Source organism: Eriocheir sinensis, unplaced genomic scaffold (genome assembly GCF_024679095.1).
Source record: "Eriocheir sinensis breed Jianghai 21 unplaced genomic scaffold, ASM2467909v1 Scaffold409, whole genome shotgun sequence".
Lineage (NCBI taxonomy): Eukaryota > Metazoa > Arthropoda > Malacostraca > Decapoda > Varunidae > Eriocheir > Eriocheir sinensis.
In genome coordinates, this window is record NW_026111731.1 from 211,200 (window position 1) to 227,210 (window position 16,011).

At 44.8% G+C, this 16,011-nt stretch overlaps 1 protein-coding gene across 1 annotated transcript; it reads left to right on the forward strand.

The window, feature by feature from the left end:
* The first annotated feature begins 6,298 nt into the window (after positions 1-6,298).
* On the forward strand, positions 6,299-15,586 carry LOC126992150 (zinc finger protein OZF-like). Its single transcript, XM_050850811.1, has 2 exons — positions 6,299-6,533; positions 14,080-15,586. The coding sequence occupies exon 2, from the start codon at positions 14,489-14,491 to the stop codon at positions 15,569-15,571; it is 1,083 nt and encodes a 360-aa protein (XP_050706768.1). The 5' UTR covers positions 6,299-6,533; positions 14,080-14,488; the 3' UTR covers positions 15,572-15,586.
* The last annotated feature ends 425 nt before the right edge of the window (positions 15,587-16,011 follow it).

The following is a 16,011-nucleotide window of genomic DNA, read 5'->3' on the forward strand; positions in this document are numbered from 1 at the left end:
GCGTTCCCCCGAGCCCCTCGATCCTTATAGCGGCAGGTGTTAATGTGCCTCCCGCAGGGTTGTGTCAAGGCTCAGATTGAAATGCCTGAATTTGCTTTTTACTCCACTCCCACACGATCTCTGCGTGTAACGAAACGCACGAGAAATTAATCCAGACAAGGAAAGGTTTTGCCGGCGCCGGGGATCGAACCCGCGACCAGCGTAACGGGAGAGCCACTCCTTTACCAGTCGGTCAAAGAGGTGCCCCGCTGGCTAACTGGGTTATGGGAGGCTCGCCCATCAGGCAAGTCAGCATTACACGTACGTCTCCCCACAAAGGGGCCTTGATATTGTTTTGCTGGAAGCTTCCCCCGGCGTCCATAGGGCTCTAGAAGGCTCCGGGAAGAGCGAGCAAGGGGGCGGGGAGCAAAGCCTTGTCCGCGCCCGCAGTATGCAGGCCAGGCAGGGAAGTGTTGCCAACCCGCACATACTTTTGCTACATGTTCTTGTATGATCTAAAATATACTGTAACATTCTAGACTGTACTGTTCTGGATGTATATAGGAGAAGAGGGCGAGAGGAGGGCAGTCCCAGTCATAGTAAGCTAGTGGTCAGTGAAGAGTCAGAGTGAAGTGTACTACTAAGGAAGAATATTAAACTACAGAAACTGTGCAAAGTGTTTACATATCTCCCTCCCACGGAGTCTCCTGACGGCGACACGGAACCCAAGTAACACGTCCGGCATAACAATATTAACTAGAGTTGATATGCAAAGTTTTGGAGCCATCTAATTAATGTAGAATCACTTCGGGTTAAGGACAGACCACCTATAGTCTGGAGCAAGGGGTCTGTGTACTTATATGTAATACCGAGTCGGCCAAAGAGGTACCCCAGTGGCTAAGCAGGTTATGGGAGGCTCGTTCATCAGGCATAGTCGCCGCACTACACAACAACAACAACAACAACAACAACAATTAACATGCCCTTTCTCCTGTCTCTCCCTCCGCACCGCCATGCTTACAGACCCAAGGCACTTAACTCACTACATAACCTCCTCCGGCCATTTCTTCACCATTCATAATTATTTTTGCATTCTTTTTCACGTTCAATTCCCAGCCTCTATCAATCCCACTCTATAAGGACATACAAAACCCACAGCCTCCCTTCTCTGGACTCCTGTGACATCAAGGTCAAGATCAAGATCAACGGAGGTAATGAGGAGAATGAATGAAGGAGTGAAAATTGGAGAGGATAAAGTATGTGTGTTGTTGTATGCGGATGATGTGGTGGTTATGAGTGAGTCTGCTGAAGAATTACAGAGTCTCCTAGATGTGGTAGGGGGTTATGGAAGGGATTTTGGGGTTAGGTTCAGTAGTGAGAAGAGCAAAGTAAGGATAGTAAATAGGTCAGAGGACGAGAGAGAAACAACTTGGAGACTGGAAGGGGATGAGTTGGAACAGACGGAAGAATACAAGTACCTAGGGGTGTGGATGGAGGTAAATGGATGCGGCAGGGCCAAGAATGTAAAGATAAGTATGGCAAACCAGTGGGTAGGCCGTTTAGGGAGTGCAGCGAGGATGAGAGCGAGCAAGTATGATGTCATCCGTGAGGTTTGGAAGAGTGTGGCTGTCCCGAGCATTATGTATGGAATGGATGTGATGACATGGAATGACAGTGAGATAGAAAAATTGGAAGTGGGGCAGAATAGGGTAGCAAGAATGGCACTGAATGCACCAAGGTTTGCAGCAGTAGAGGCTCTTAGGGGTGACATGGGGTGGAGCACGTTTAGGGAAAGACTAGTGAAGGCAACCTTGAGATATAAAGTGAGACTGGAACAAATGGAGGATGCAAGATTAGCAAGGAAAGTATACTTGTGGAGTATAAGAGATGGCAAATGGGCGAATAAATGTGGGCGAATGATAGACAGGAATGTTATGCTAAGTAGGTGGGTGTACCGACCCTTTGAAGATAGACAGAATGTGTTTGAATGGAGAATAACAAACAGAAATGGAGAGGGGTTTGAGTGGGATGTAAGAAAGTGGAAGAATGTGATAGATATGGCAGTTAAAGATGAGGGATTGAGCAAGTGGAAGAATGAGATGGAAAGAAAGGAAACTCTCGACTGGTATAGGGAGAAAGAGGCCCCAAAGTGTGAGGTGTGGTATGAGGGAACCCTGGGAGGTGATCTTCTTTTCCGTGCTAGAGCGCAGTGTCTGGATGTGAATGCAAGGAACTATATAGATGGTCTGAGTCCCGCAGCAAAGTGTGCCAGATGTGTGACAGGGGTGTGGACGAGACTGTGCAGCATGTAGTGTTGGAATGCAAGAAGTATGACAGGGAGAGAACGAAGATGATGCATGTGTTTTTGAGCGAGATGGGACGTGGAGTGAACGGAAGGACTGGAAGGGAGTGGATGGTGCTGCTGCTGGGGCTCAGTGGAGAGACGAGTGGACGAGTGATTGAGGCAGTGAAAGAGTTCTTGGAGGGCATGTGGCGTGAAAGATGTAGGGAATGATATCTTGCCCCGAGAACATTGACTTCCCGCATGTTTTTTTGTTTTCTTTTCACAGGAGCTGCCGCTGTGACAGACTGAACGTTCCCCCCTGTTCCCCCCTCTACTGCGCATGCGCCGACCTGTGTTTATATGCGCTATTCGGCCCACTCCAAAACACTGGAAAAATCGGTCCCCCCGAGCAACATTGCCAGATTGTCGTACTGAGCCTTTTATGTTTGCCGATTTCCGACCCAATAATTAAACTGCTTTCATCACCCAAATAACTGCCTTCATATATGGATATCGTTTAAATGGTTAATTATTGGTGCTTGTTGGCAACAGTTATAGCCAGAAACCGGTAATTACGCGGCTCTGAAGTACGACAATCTGGCAACGGTGCCCTCGAGTTAGAAATAAGTATGAAGCATTACAGGATGACATGGACAATGGACCGGAGAGATTGTGGCAAAACATCCAGGAGGCTATTGCGGAAGGAAACAGCAAACATGTCCCAAATGTCAGAAATGTCAAGAAAAAGCCGTGGATGACCCAGACAATTCTGGATAAAATGGAAGAAAGGAGGATGAATAAGAATAATGATATTGAATACAACAGATTGAATAGGGAAGTCAAGAAACTCTGCAACAAAGCCAAGGAAGAATGGACTAATACCCAGTGGGAGGAGTTGGAAGACCTCGGAAGGCGTGACCAACAAAGAATGTATGAGAAGATCAAGGAAATGACAGGCAAACGAAAAAGTAAGAGAGGTACAGCAATAAAAGCAGAAGATGGAACTGTATTAATGGATATAGAGTCTATTAAAGAGAGATGGAAACAATATGTGGAGGATCTGTTTGAAGATGAGAGACCTGATTTAGAGGAGGATGACGCAATAGAACCCAGCATTCCGATAATCCGACAGGAAGTAGAAAATGCTATAAGACAAATGAAGCGTGGCAAAGCCGTGGGGGACGATGGAGTGGCGGTGGAGATGCTGGAAGCCTTGGGGGAATTCGGGGTGGACGTATTGACCAGCTTAGCAAATAAAATTTATGACAGGGAAGAGATTGTGGATCAAATGACGAAATCTACCTTTATTACAATCCCAAAAGTACCTGGAACATCAGAGTGTAGCAAGTTCAGAACAATTAGCATCATGAACCAGATATGCAAAATTGTTCTACGAGTAGTACTGGCAAGGATAAGAGGTAAAATAAGAGGAGAGGTAGCAGAAGAACAATACGGATTTGTGGCCGGTAAAGGCACAAGAAATGCGATATTTGTACTGCGAAACTTAGTGGAAAGAGCAATTGAGAAAAAGAAGGACGTATTTGCATGTTTTATAGATTATGAAAAAGCATTCGACAAGATAAAACATGAGGAATTGATCAACATTTTAAGCATAAGTGGCATTGACAAAAAGGATATTAACATCATCAAGAAGCTATACTGGAACCAAAAAGCAGTAATAAAGGTAGGAACCGACGAAACTGACAGCATTAAGATCAAGAGAGGTGTACGACAGGGATGCGTGATGTCGCCTGATCTCTTTTCCATCTACAGCGAAATTATAATGAGAGAAATAGACAAATGGGAAGGAATAAGTATAGGAGGAAGAAACATCACAAATATACGATACGCTGACGACGCAGTGCTTTTGGCCGATTCAGAAGAAAGATTACAATATCTGTTAAATATATTGGTACCGGCAAGTAGAGAAAAAGGACTGCTTATTAACATCAAGAAAACGGAAACCATGGTCTTTTCAAAGAAAGCAGAACGGCCGAGAATAAACATCAGGATTAATGGAGACGTTATTAAACAAGCTGACTCATTTAATTATCTGGGAAGTACTTTGAGTGCAGATGGCAGATCGGAGTAGGAAATCAAGAGAAGAATTGCTATAGCAAAAACAAGTTTCTGGAACATGAAGAATATTTTAACAAACAGGAAATTGAGTATACCAACCAGGAAACGTGCTATAAAATGTTATGTCTGGTCAACATTGTTATATGGAGGTGAGACATGGACGATCAGGAGGAGCATGGAAAAGAGATTGGAGGCTATGGAGATGTGGTTGTGGAGAAGAATGTTGAAGGTTTCGTGGACGGAAAGGAAGACAAATGTCGAAATCTTACGTATGGCAGGAGAACAGCGAAGGTTGATGAGTGAAATAAGGGGAAGACAGCTGCAATTTGTAGGGCATGTAATGAGAAGAGACGAACTTGAGAACACTGTTCTGACCGGCATTGTGGAAGGCACTAGAGACAGAGGACGACAAAGAGAGAAATACCTGGATTGGATGAGAAAACATCTACAGGCAGGAATGAACATCGCGCAAGTCCTGCAGAGAACGCGAGATAGAGAGATGTGGCGTGTCATGGTTGCCGACGTCCTGCAGGATATGGCACACCGGTAAGGTAAGCCCTCGAGTCCCGAGCTCGCCTGCCTCACCTCAGCAGCCGCACCCTTTTTTTAGTATGGTATTTTACCTGTATACAATAGGTACAGGATGTAAGCCATGAAGTTGTGACCTCATCTTCCCAGCAGAAGGCTAGCAATCCTGCCCTCCTATATGTGTATGTGATCCTGCGGCAGTGAAAGGCCGACAGGCCTGCCCTCCTGAGTGTGTGTGTTTTGTCTTGCTACAAGATCAGAAACGGTTTGAGCCATGCCATGAAAGGGAGGAGCATTTAAGTGAATGAAAGCATAAGAGAGTAAAGTGAATGGAAGCATAGTGAGTTCCTCCCTTCTCCCTTGTTGTTTACCTGCAACAATAAACTATCAATCAATCAATCATAATCAAGTACTGGCAGATCTTTCGTAATAAATCTCCAATCGCTCCTTCAGACCTATTTGTTCTAACTCCTGATCTACCCACTAGAGTCCACCAGTACAAAATAGCCTCTCAGAATCCCTGGTCATCCTTCAGTCTCTATCTATTTAAATCAGCACTAGTTCATCATATATAGGGGTAAAGCTTTTTAGAATATCACTACATGGACTATAGCTCTTCATCTTTAATATTATGAATTTTATTACGTTGATTGCGCATCTGCAGAGTGCTGGCTTCCTAGAGTCCCCGCCTCATCATGTGGATTTTGGGGTCGGGAAGCCTATCCTAACGTAACCTGGTGGGCGCCTCCCAAAACATACTAACCTAAGGGAGTTGTTACAGTCTTCATAATATTAATCTAGAGCATATAAAGGTATTTTGTAAAGGATTGGTGACCATAATTATTAATGTGGCAGCAGTCTCGCCTAGGAAATAACCCCAACAAGTGATACAGAAAGAAGGGAAACCAATTTACTGAAGGCTTTTAGTTGTACGTTTTGATACCGTTGATGAGGTTTCAGGCCCCGGTCTGCCGCCGCAGCAGCGCTCCACAGGGCCGCTAACATTATAACAGTAATATTAGCACCTAAAGTTGTCTTCAATCCTCATATTTGTTAAGTCGTAGGACTTAGTGAATAAGTAAGTCTTCAGCGCTTTCTTGAAGATTGCCAGACTGTCACTGTTCTTAACATCCCCGGATAACTCATTATATAGAGCCGCGGGGCACTCTTCTCAAATGCTCTGGAAACCCAGTTCCAGGTTGACCCTGGGCTCTTTGAGTCTATACCGTTATATCCTGTTGTATATTACAGATAGTGTGTTCAGATATGAGTAAAAAAAAAATCGTTATACACAGTGGAAAATAACAGGCATGCAAATGACAGAATAAGGAGGGGGGACCGATGTCTCGTCGGGGGACCGATCAGTCTGCAGTAGAAGCGGGCCAGCTGGTCCCCCCTTTAAATGGGGCGGGCCAGCACGGGTCGGCGCATGCGCAGTAGAGGGGGGAACAGGGGGGAACGTTCAGTCCGCCACACCGCTTCAAAGGCCTGGCTGGGGAGAAATCCCGAGCCACCTGTGACATCAAGATCAAGATCAAGATCAAAACAGAGAAACGCTGAGGAGTCTGCCACGCCGCCTACGCCTTCACGCCCACACTGTGCCTGCACGCCCACACAGTGCCCCCACGCCCACCCGGTGCCCCCACGCCTCCACGCCCACACAGTGCGTATTACAAGGTTATCTATTTCAAGCTTACCTATTACAAGCTTTTTGGGGGAGGTTCAGGTGGTGGGTCAGTAATATTCCAGAATCACACCCAAGCTTACCCATGTCAAGTTTACCTGTGTCAAGCTTTTTGTGGCTGAGGTGACAGCTTGGTAATATTCCAGAATCACACCCAAGCTTACCCATGTCAAGTTTACCTGTTTCAAGCTTTGGTATTATTCTAGTGTTTGCCAATACTCAACCCTCGCAACCAAAATTGGCTAGGGGGCCATTGAGACTGCGGGGAATGCAGTGGTAAACGTGAAATGCGTCGCAAATGCATAGTTTTTGAGTTATGGGGGTTGAAAAATACCCTAGATGTAGGGAAATTCCTTACAAATACTTAGATGTAGGGAAATTTCATACATTCCAGGATTTTTTACAACGTACGGAAACCACAATTTCACTCCTCTCCATACCAAAGAGGGTTCGAGGGGCGAAGCCCCCCTTCACAGTATTACGGTCATAATGAAGCATCTAAACGGTAAGTAATTTCCGTCATAAGAATCTTGCAACCTTCATATACGACTATGTATTCACTTACTGGTAGCACGTCTGAGCGCGTCAAGCAGGTTATTGTGAAGCTTCTTCGGAAGAGGACGGGTCTGGTGAAGCCGGCGGACCATCTTGGCGTCGTCAGTAATGTAATAGCTAATGTTGAAGAAGGGGACATAAGCACTTCTTTCAATGCCCCTCAGTTAGCTGTTAGGTCATAAAGTTTGGGTGGGGTATTTAAAGAGGGGGGGGTGCAGCCCCCCTTTGGTTAGCAGGGGGGTCGAGGGAGGCAAAGTCTTCCCGTTAGCAGGTCGTAAAGTTCGGTTGGAGTAGTTAAATATGCTCCCCCACCCAAATACCCCGACTTCCCGCGGGTTCCCCAAGACCGTTGGGGGAAGGGGCTGGATCTGGATCCGCTACTGGCGCCGCCTTCATATTATGGTTGAGGGACATGTATTTTGTTTTTTAACTATGATAAATGGAGGCGTATTATCGTATGCTGGAGGCACGGAGTCAATAGCCACAATCACCTTGTATACTGGGAACACAAACCCGTGAAGCAGATTCAGAATATGGTCAGTCAGGATCCACGTGTTCGAACAGCTCGGGCAGGAGGTTCGAGAGCCTGCACTTTGTGTAGAACCCGCAGTACTGTTTAAGATGCGGCGTTGGACGGATCACAGCTAGCCGGTGGTTTTGTTTGTGTCAGTGATAAACAATGAAGATACACCGTGTTTGGTGCCACGTACACTACTATCAGGACAGAAACCTTGCGATGAGGCGACAACCTACTGGCACCGGTGCTAGAGAGGGCATGAGTGTGATGTAGGTGGTTTATGTAGGCGCAGATGGCCTCTGGCGCCACGCCAGACGGTGAGGTGAGCATCGTTTGGTAGGCTCACTACGCTTTTCTCCCAAAACAAGCTTGGAGATCCAGTGAGAATGTGTGGTTTCTGTATGGGGAACACTAAATTCATCACAAACACTCGTTTTAGTGCCGGTGGGGCGAAAAAATCCCTAAATGTAGGGAATTTCCCTAGATCTAGGGATTTTTGCTCCCCCCCCCCCGCAAAAAATACGCGATTGCTACGGATTTCGTGTCCCCCACCCGAAACCCCGCATTCCCACAGGTCCCCAAGCTTGTTTTGGGGGGGAGGGGGGAGTATGGGCAAACACTAGAATTTTACCCAAGCTTTTTATACCTGAGGTGACAGCTAGGTATTATTCCAGAATCACACCCAAGCATACCCATGTAAAGTTTACCTGTTTCCGTCCACCGGTGATGAGGTTTCTGGCCCCGGTCCGCTGCTGCAGCAGCGCTCCACAGGGCCGCCAGTATTACAACAGTAACATTAGCACCTAAAGTTGTCCTCAATCCTCACCAGGGTTGTTGATTTTTTTTTTAAATAAAATAATTCGGTTTTTAAACATTTAAATCAGATTTTTTATTTAAATTGATTTTTTATATATTTTTTTAAATGAAAATAATTAAATGAACGTAAACCTCAATATTGTCTACATTATTTTAAAACACATGTTGGAGTAACCGTGTATCATATTCCATCGTGATAAGTAACCTGGCTGGCTTTAGAGAAACTGTATTAACACAGTGAAAAACATCCCAAATGAACACCACTGAGTGCCAGGATTTGAACCCTGACTAGAAGTCAGGGCAGCATACCGATCAGACCACCGATGGGCTAAAAGGTTACCGCACCAGAGGCCACTTCTGCGGCCGTTAACTGGCGCCCAGCCCGCACTGTGGACATGAAGGTGAAGGTAACCCGCCCACACCCAGGACTGACGGAAAGGCATTTACTCAAACCCTTATGGCACATACTGTGTGTAAATACATTAGAGAAACTGATTTAACACAGTGAAAACATCCCAAATGAACACCACTGAGTGCCAGGATTCGAACCCAGGCCTTCTGACTAGAAGTGGTCTGGTCGGTATGCTGGCCTGACTTCTAGTCAGAAGGCCGGGTTGAATCCTGGCACTCAGTGGTGTTCATTTGGGAACCTAACTAGCTATTTGAGCCAGTCCTAAGACTGACCAGCTGCAGCCAGCCAGCCAGCCATGGCCAGCACCACACCACAACTCTGTCTACTCTCTTAAGAGTCTAACCAGATCATGTCATGTATTGGACATGTCCTCACTGAAATTTCTCAAAGAAAAATGACAGCAGCTTCAAATCAAAGTATCAGAAAAGACTGTGGATGATCTATGTGTGTATGTGAAGTGATTCTTTGAAAAATAGGAGAATATGTTTCAATTATTTCCTTCACGTTTGTAAAGTTGTAGGATTTAGTGAATAAGTGAGTCTTCAGCGCTTTCTTGAAGATTGCCAGACTGCCACTGTTCTTAACCCGTAGAGTACCGTTGACGCGTCTCACGTGTTAAAAGCAATTTGCAATCATATACCGTTAACGCGTCAGACGCGTTTGCAAATTACCGTAATTAATTTCAATTGAAAGGACGCTCCTGTCCACATCTATACACTCATATGGGTCAGGCGTCGACTTGTGAGTCAGCCTAGCCTCTACCAGGCCAATATGCCCCTGGGGTGACGTCGACCCCATGGAAAGTGAATTTGGGCGTGTGACACAAATGAAATCAAGTCCGAAGCAAAGTGAAAACGTTCTATAATCATCCATGGCATGGGTAAGCCACAAGCGTACGGGGGTAGGTAACTGCAGAGCACTTATGGGCGATGGTGAATGGAATGAAGCTATTTTCCTTGTTACTGGGGTCATTTTGAGCGATTTAGCCAATAAAAATTTACTCGAGTGCAGTACTGGGGCCACTTTTGTATCACATAGGGCTACGGGTTAACATCCCCGGGTAACTCATTATAGAGCTACGGGGCACTCTTCTCAAATGCTCTGAGACCCAGTTCCAGGTTGACCCTGGGCTCATAGAGTTTGTGCTGTTCTGCACTGTGTCTCACCGACATGGCAGTGTCCATTGAAAATCCTGTAGTAAATTTCTCATATATCCAGGTTTACCAGGTCGCTTTGCTTGGTAAGTCAGGAGACATATTTTGTAGACTATTCGTGCCTTAATGGGCAGCCAATGCAAGTCTATAAGTGCAAGTGTTATTCTCTCACGGGGGGGCAGAGCCTTTATTAGCCTTGCAGCTCTGTTCATGACAAGTTGTAATTTCTACAATAGATATTAGGAAGGCCATAATAAAGTGAATTACTACATGGCTACACTCTTAAAAAAAGACTGTTAACTGTCGAGGTGGTGGCGTCGCCCTTTACATCAAAAACTATTTGCAACCCACTGACAGAACACCAAGAGACTAACGTGAAACATTTGTGCGTGCGAGTAAACATTGCAAAATTCAGTCTAAATATATCTGTCACCTACAGGCCTCCGGGGCAATCACTCAAAGATGTTGAAATGTACAGTGTTTTAATGCAGTCACTTAATAACAGCGACTCACTGATATTAGGAGACCTTAATCTCTCCCATATCGACTGGGTAACACTGTCAGGCACAGAAGGCGAGTCACATAGAATGACTGAATTTTTAGAAGAAAATTACCAAAGCCAAATGGTTTTTTAACCAACTCGACAAAATAACATACTTGACCGTGTTGTAGCGACCCAAGATAACCTAGTCAGTAATGTCACGGTAGGAGAACACCTTGGTTCTTGCGATCATAGATTAGTGTGCGTCGATATCAGAACTCAATCAACAGTGACTGAAAATAAAGAAAAGGTGCTAAATTTCAAGAGGTAATTTCGTAGAAATCCGACAAATAATACAGGTGACGGCAACGTAGAGGAAGCCTGGCTAAACTTTAAGGATTATTTACTCACTCAGCAGAACACTTTTGTCCCAATGTGTGAGAAGTGAAGTAACACTAATAAAAGCCCACCTTGGAATAATAGCGAAATTAAACACTTGATTAAGGAGAGAAAATTGCTTTGCAGGCTAAAGAAAGAACAAAGCACGCCCGAAAACATTAGACTTTATCATGAAGCCAGGCGGCGAGTGAAAAGATTAGTATGTCAGGCAAAGAGTAGATATGAAAAAAACATTGCAGCCAACTGTAAAAATAATCCGAAACCCTTCTTCAGTTATATTAAAAATAGGAGGGCGATCAGAAGTGGAATTGGACCTTTAACAAACAGTGATGGTGCACAAGTGTCTGACAGCCAACACATTGCAAACCTCTTAAACAATTACTTTTCTAGGATGTTTAACCCCTTCAACACGAGGACGTGTATACTGTGTGTCCCTGCGTGCCCCGTACCATATCCAAGGATGCACATACTGCGTCCTGGCTCGCTTTAGCCAGTGTACGAGTTATTTTATCTCTATATTTATGCTTACATCTCAAAATTATCAAATAATTTATGTTTCTTTATGTGCATCATTTAATTCTGCATGTTGTCATATATAACACATGATGATTATGTTGAGTTTATGGCTGAAAACTTGGTATATTCAATAGCGACATTTGAAATTTGGCACGCGCGGTGATCTTGGATACAGTGCGGGGTGTTGTTTTGGCCTGGCAGTAGTGAAGGCGTTAATACAAGCAGTCTCCCACCACTACCACCAACACCAGTGACGACAACAGTGCTAACGTAAATCTCGAGCATGCATTGCCAAACTTTGTAATAACTACCGATGAAGTCATTAAAGGTCTCGAATCCCTTAAAACAAATAAAAGTCCCGGACCCGACGAATATATCCTATACTGCTTAAAGAAACAAAGATTGAAATTCTCCTCCCTCACAACTTTTTAATATGTCCCTGCGACAAGGCATCGTCCCTTCAGATTGGAAAAAGGCTAACGTGACACCGAATTTTAAGAAGGGAGACAGAAAAATACCAGGTAATTACAGGCCCATTAGTCTAACTTCAGTTGTAGGTAAGCTGCTCAAGAGAATAATTAGAGGCAAAATTGTGAGTTACCTTGAAAGCCACTCATTAATTGGGGATTCACAACATGGCTTCCGCAACAAAAGGTCCTGCCTATCAAACCTATTAACCTTTTATAACAACCTCTTCTCAGTTTATGACGTAACCAAATCACTGGACGTAGTCTATCTTGATTTCTAGAAAGCGTTGATAAAGTCCCACATCATAAATTACTTTATAAATTAAAGCAAATAGATATTGACTGTCAAGTAAACCAATGGATCGCGAATTGGTTGAGCAACAGACAACAAGAGTGGTGATTGTGGATTTAACTCAGAGTGGCGCCGGTCACTTGTGGCGTCACTCAGGGCTCTGTTCTTGGCCCAGTGCTCTTCATTATTTAAATCAACGATGTGGATCTAGGACTCAATAATCGCATTATTAAATTTGAAGACGACACAAAGATTGGTAACTCGGTTCTCACTGACGAAGACAGACAAAGCCTCCAAGAGGATTTGCACAAAATTTCAGCTTTGGTCTGATAGATGGGTGATGCCCTTTAACGTAGACAAGTGTCAGGTCCTTCAAGTTGGAACAAGAAATAAGAAGTTCAATTATGAAAAGCGCCGCGTCAAACTCAAAAGCGTTCAATGCGTAAGTACCTGGGGGTCAAAATCGCGTCAAACCTCAAATTCTCACATCAATGCATTGATGCAGCAAATAAAGCGAACAGAACGTTGGGCTTCATTGAAAGAAACGTTTTATTCAAGAATAAAGATGTAATACTTCCGCTCTACAATAGTTTAGTCAGACCCCATTTGGAATATGCTGTACAGTTTTGGTTTCCCCACCATGCAAAGGACATTGCTAAACTAGAAGTGTTCAGTGTCAGGCAACAAAATTTATCCCTTCCTTGCGCGACAAATCCTACAAAGAAAGGCTTTCCACCCTTAACATGTTCTCTCTTGAGAAACGTCGCCTCCGAGGAAAACTGATCGAATGTTTTAAAATACTTAATGGTTTCATGAATGTGGACAGATCAACATTGTTCATGATTGATGACACTTTGCGAACGAGGAACAATGGCACAAAACTCAAATGTAGACAAGTAAATTCAGATTGCACCAAATATTTCTTCACAAATGTTGTAGTGCGAGAATGGAATAAGCTCCCGCCGTCAGTGGTCCAGTGTAACACGACTGACTCCTTTAAGAAGAAGCTGGACTGTCACTTCCTTGAACTTAATGTTAACTAGAGGGAAATACAAAGTTTTGGAGCCATCTGATTAATGAAAAATCACTTATTTTTAAGGACAGACACCCTAGTCTGGACCTTGGGGTCTGTGTGGTCTGATTTTCTACATAATTCTCCCCAATATTTATAAATGTCTTGTTGTTTTGGCAAGTGTTTGTTGCATCCATTGTTTTGCTGTGGACTTTGTACAGCACAAGTGCTTGCATTATTTTGTCTCTTTATTGAGGCAGAGGCCTTCTAGTAGTCATGGAGGTCACAGCATCCCAGGCAGTGGACAGCCTGGGTCTGGTCCCCTTGTCCGGCACCTTTGCTGCGTCTTCACGGAGAGCAAGAGGGAGCTTTCTTCTTTACTTCTTGGCCTCCGAGAGTGTTTATTTGTCTCCGTGGTTGTTTGTTTCTGGAGTTTTTGTCTCTTTTAATCTTGTTGGTGACAATTTGATTCTTTCATGTTTAAACATGTCTGGTTTTATTTCATTTTTCTCTTTTTTTGTTTGTTTTTGATCCATGTTATCTTGTTGTTCTTTCTCTCAAAGCGGCGACGCTCTGCACACTTCCCTGCTCTGTTCTTTCCCTTCCTTGATGCCCTTTTCTGTGGTGGCTGTTCTGCAGCATTGTTCTGTCTCTGTTTTCCGCTTCCCATATCCACAAGGTGCTTTTCAGCTGCCTGCTGCATGGTTGCCTCCAGGTTGTCAAGGGCAGCTAGTTCACTGCTCTGGGTCTATTTTGCCTCAGTTTCTTTGATGCAGTTGTCACAATATTGGGGTTGAAAACCAGTAACTGTGTTGTGCTCTGCTACATTTTATGGAATTTGTAGATGCTTTTGGTATTCAGTTTGAAGCATGTTTCTATGAGGCTGTGATCTTTGTCCCAACAGCCACCCCTGGTGCTGGTGCAGCAGCGAGGGTCTGAGGCGGGTGCCGTGCTGCGTCCTCACTGCCGCTGACTTCTGTTGCAGTGGAGGCTGCAGGGCTGGGCAGCAGCCTGAGGGGCCAGGACCAGCAGGAGCAGCCTGCCACTGCTGTGAGGATCAGTGCCAGACCATGCAGTACAGTACAGTGGAATTCCTTCATCATATTTGTGCCAAAGAAAAAATTCAGTGCCATAACTTTGAACAGCACCTTGCATGCTCTGATCAGGGGTGCTCAGGAGAACCACCACCACCACCACCACCTTGCTGCTGGCATCTCCAGCCGTAAAGGAAAGGGATAGTTTGAGTGAGAGAAGGTTTGAGACCGAGAGCAAGTTCACCAGACACAGCCTTGCACACACTGCTGAAGGGAAGCATGAGTGCCGAGAGTGTGGGAAAAGAATCCCAGGGAAGGGTGACCTCAACAAACACACCCACACACTCTGGTGGAAGACCTCATGAATGCCAAAAGTGTGGCAAAGTGTTCAGTAAGAAGGGTGACCTTAACAAGCACACCCTTACACACACCGGTGAAAGACCTCATGAATGCCAAGAGTGTGGCAAAGTGTTCAGTAGGAAGAGTAACCTTAACAAGCACACCCTTACACACACTGGTGAAAGACCTCATGAATGCCAAGAGTGTGGCAAAGTGTTCAGTAGGAAGAGTCACCTTAACACACACACCCTTACACACACTGGTGGAAGACCTCATGAATGCCAAGAGTGTGGCAAAGTGTTCAGTAGGAAGAGTCACCTTAACACACACACCTTTACACACACTGGTGAAAGACCTCATGAATGCCAAGAGTGTGGCAAAGTGTTCAGTTGGAAGAGTAACCTTAACAAGCACACCCTTACACACACCGGTGAAAGACCTCATGAATGCCAAGAGTGTGGCAAAGTGTTCAGTAGGAAGAGTCACCTTAACACACACACTCTTACACACACTGGTGAAAGACCTCATGAATGCCAAGAGTGTGGCAAAGTGTTCAGTACGAAGAGTCACCTTAACACACACACCCTTACACACACTGGTGGAAGACCTCATGAATGCCAAGAGTGTGGCAAAGTGTTCAGTAGGAAGAGTCACCTTAACACACACACCTTTACACACACTGGTGAAAGACCTCATGAATGCCTTGAGTGTGGCAAAGTGTTCAGTAGAAAGAGTAACCTTAACTCACACACCCTTACACACACTGGTGAAAGACCTCATGAATGCCAAGAGTGTGGCAAAGTGTTCAGATACAAGACTCACCTTAACAGACACACACTTACACACACTGGTGAAAGACCTCATGAATGCCTTGAGTGTGACAGAAGGTTCTTTTCTAAATCTGCTTTGAACAGCCATGTTGTCACACACTCTGATCTGAGAGAGTTCAAGTGTGATGTTTGTCTTAAACATTTCAAGACCAAGCAGAATATTGCCAGGCACATGAAGATCCACTTCCCCTGAGGTGTTGTGTGGTGCTGGTGTATGTGGTGGCGGTGGAGGACAGTGTTTGGCAACCCCGCCCTGGCTGAAGAACAAGAAGACAAAGAGAGAAAGACAGACATGGAGGAACAACAAGAACAGAAAAGAAAGAAAGGAATGAAAAGACTAGTGAAAGAAAGAGGAGAAAGATGGACAAGAAAATATTACGAAAAAGCACGAACAGAAAGAAAAGGAATGGAGGAAAGGAAGAAATGATGAAAGAAGAGGAAGAGAATAGAAGGAAGCCTGGAAGAAAAGGAGGAGGAGGAGCAGCATCAAGACGGGGATAGTTAGAAAAGGGTCATCAGCATCTTCTTGGCTTATGGTCCATCTTCTCTCCTTCCTTCCTCTATTTCCAACACTCCCAAGTCTTGTGTCACTGTTCCTCTCCATGCTCTTACAACTGGTCTCATCCCGGGCAC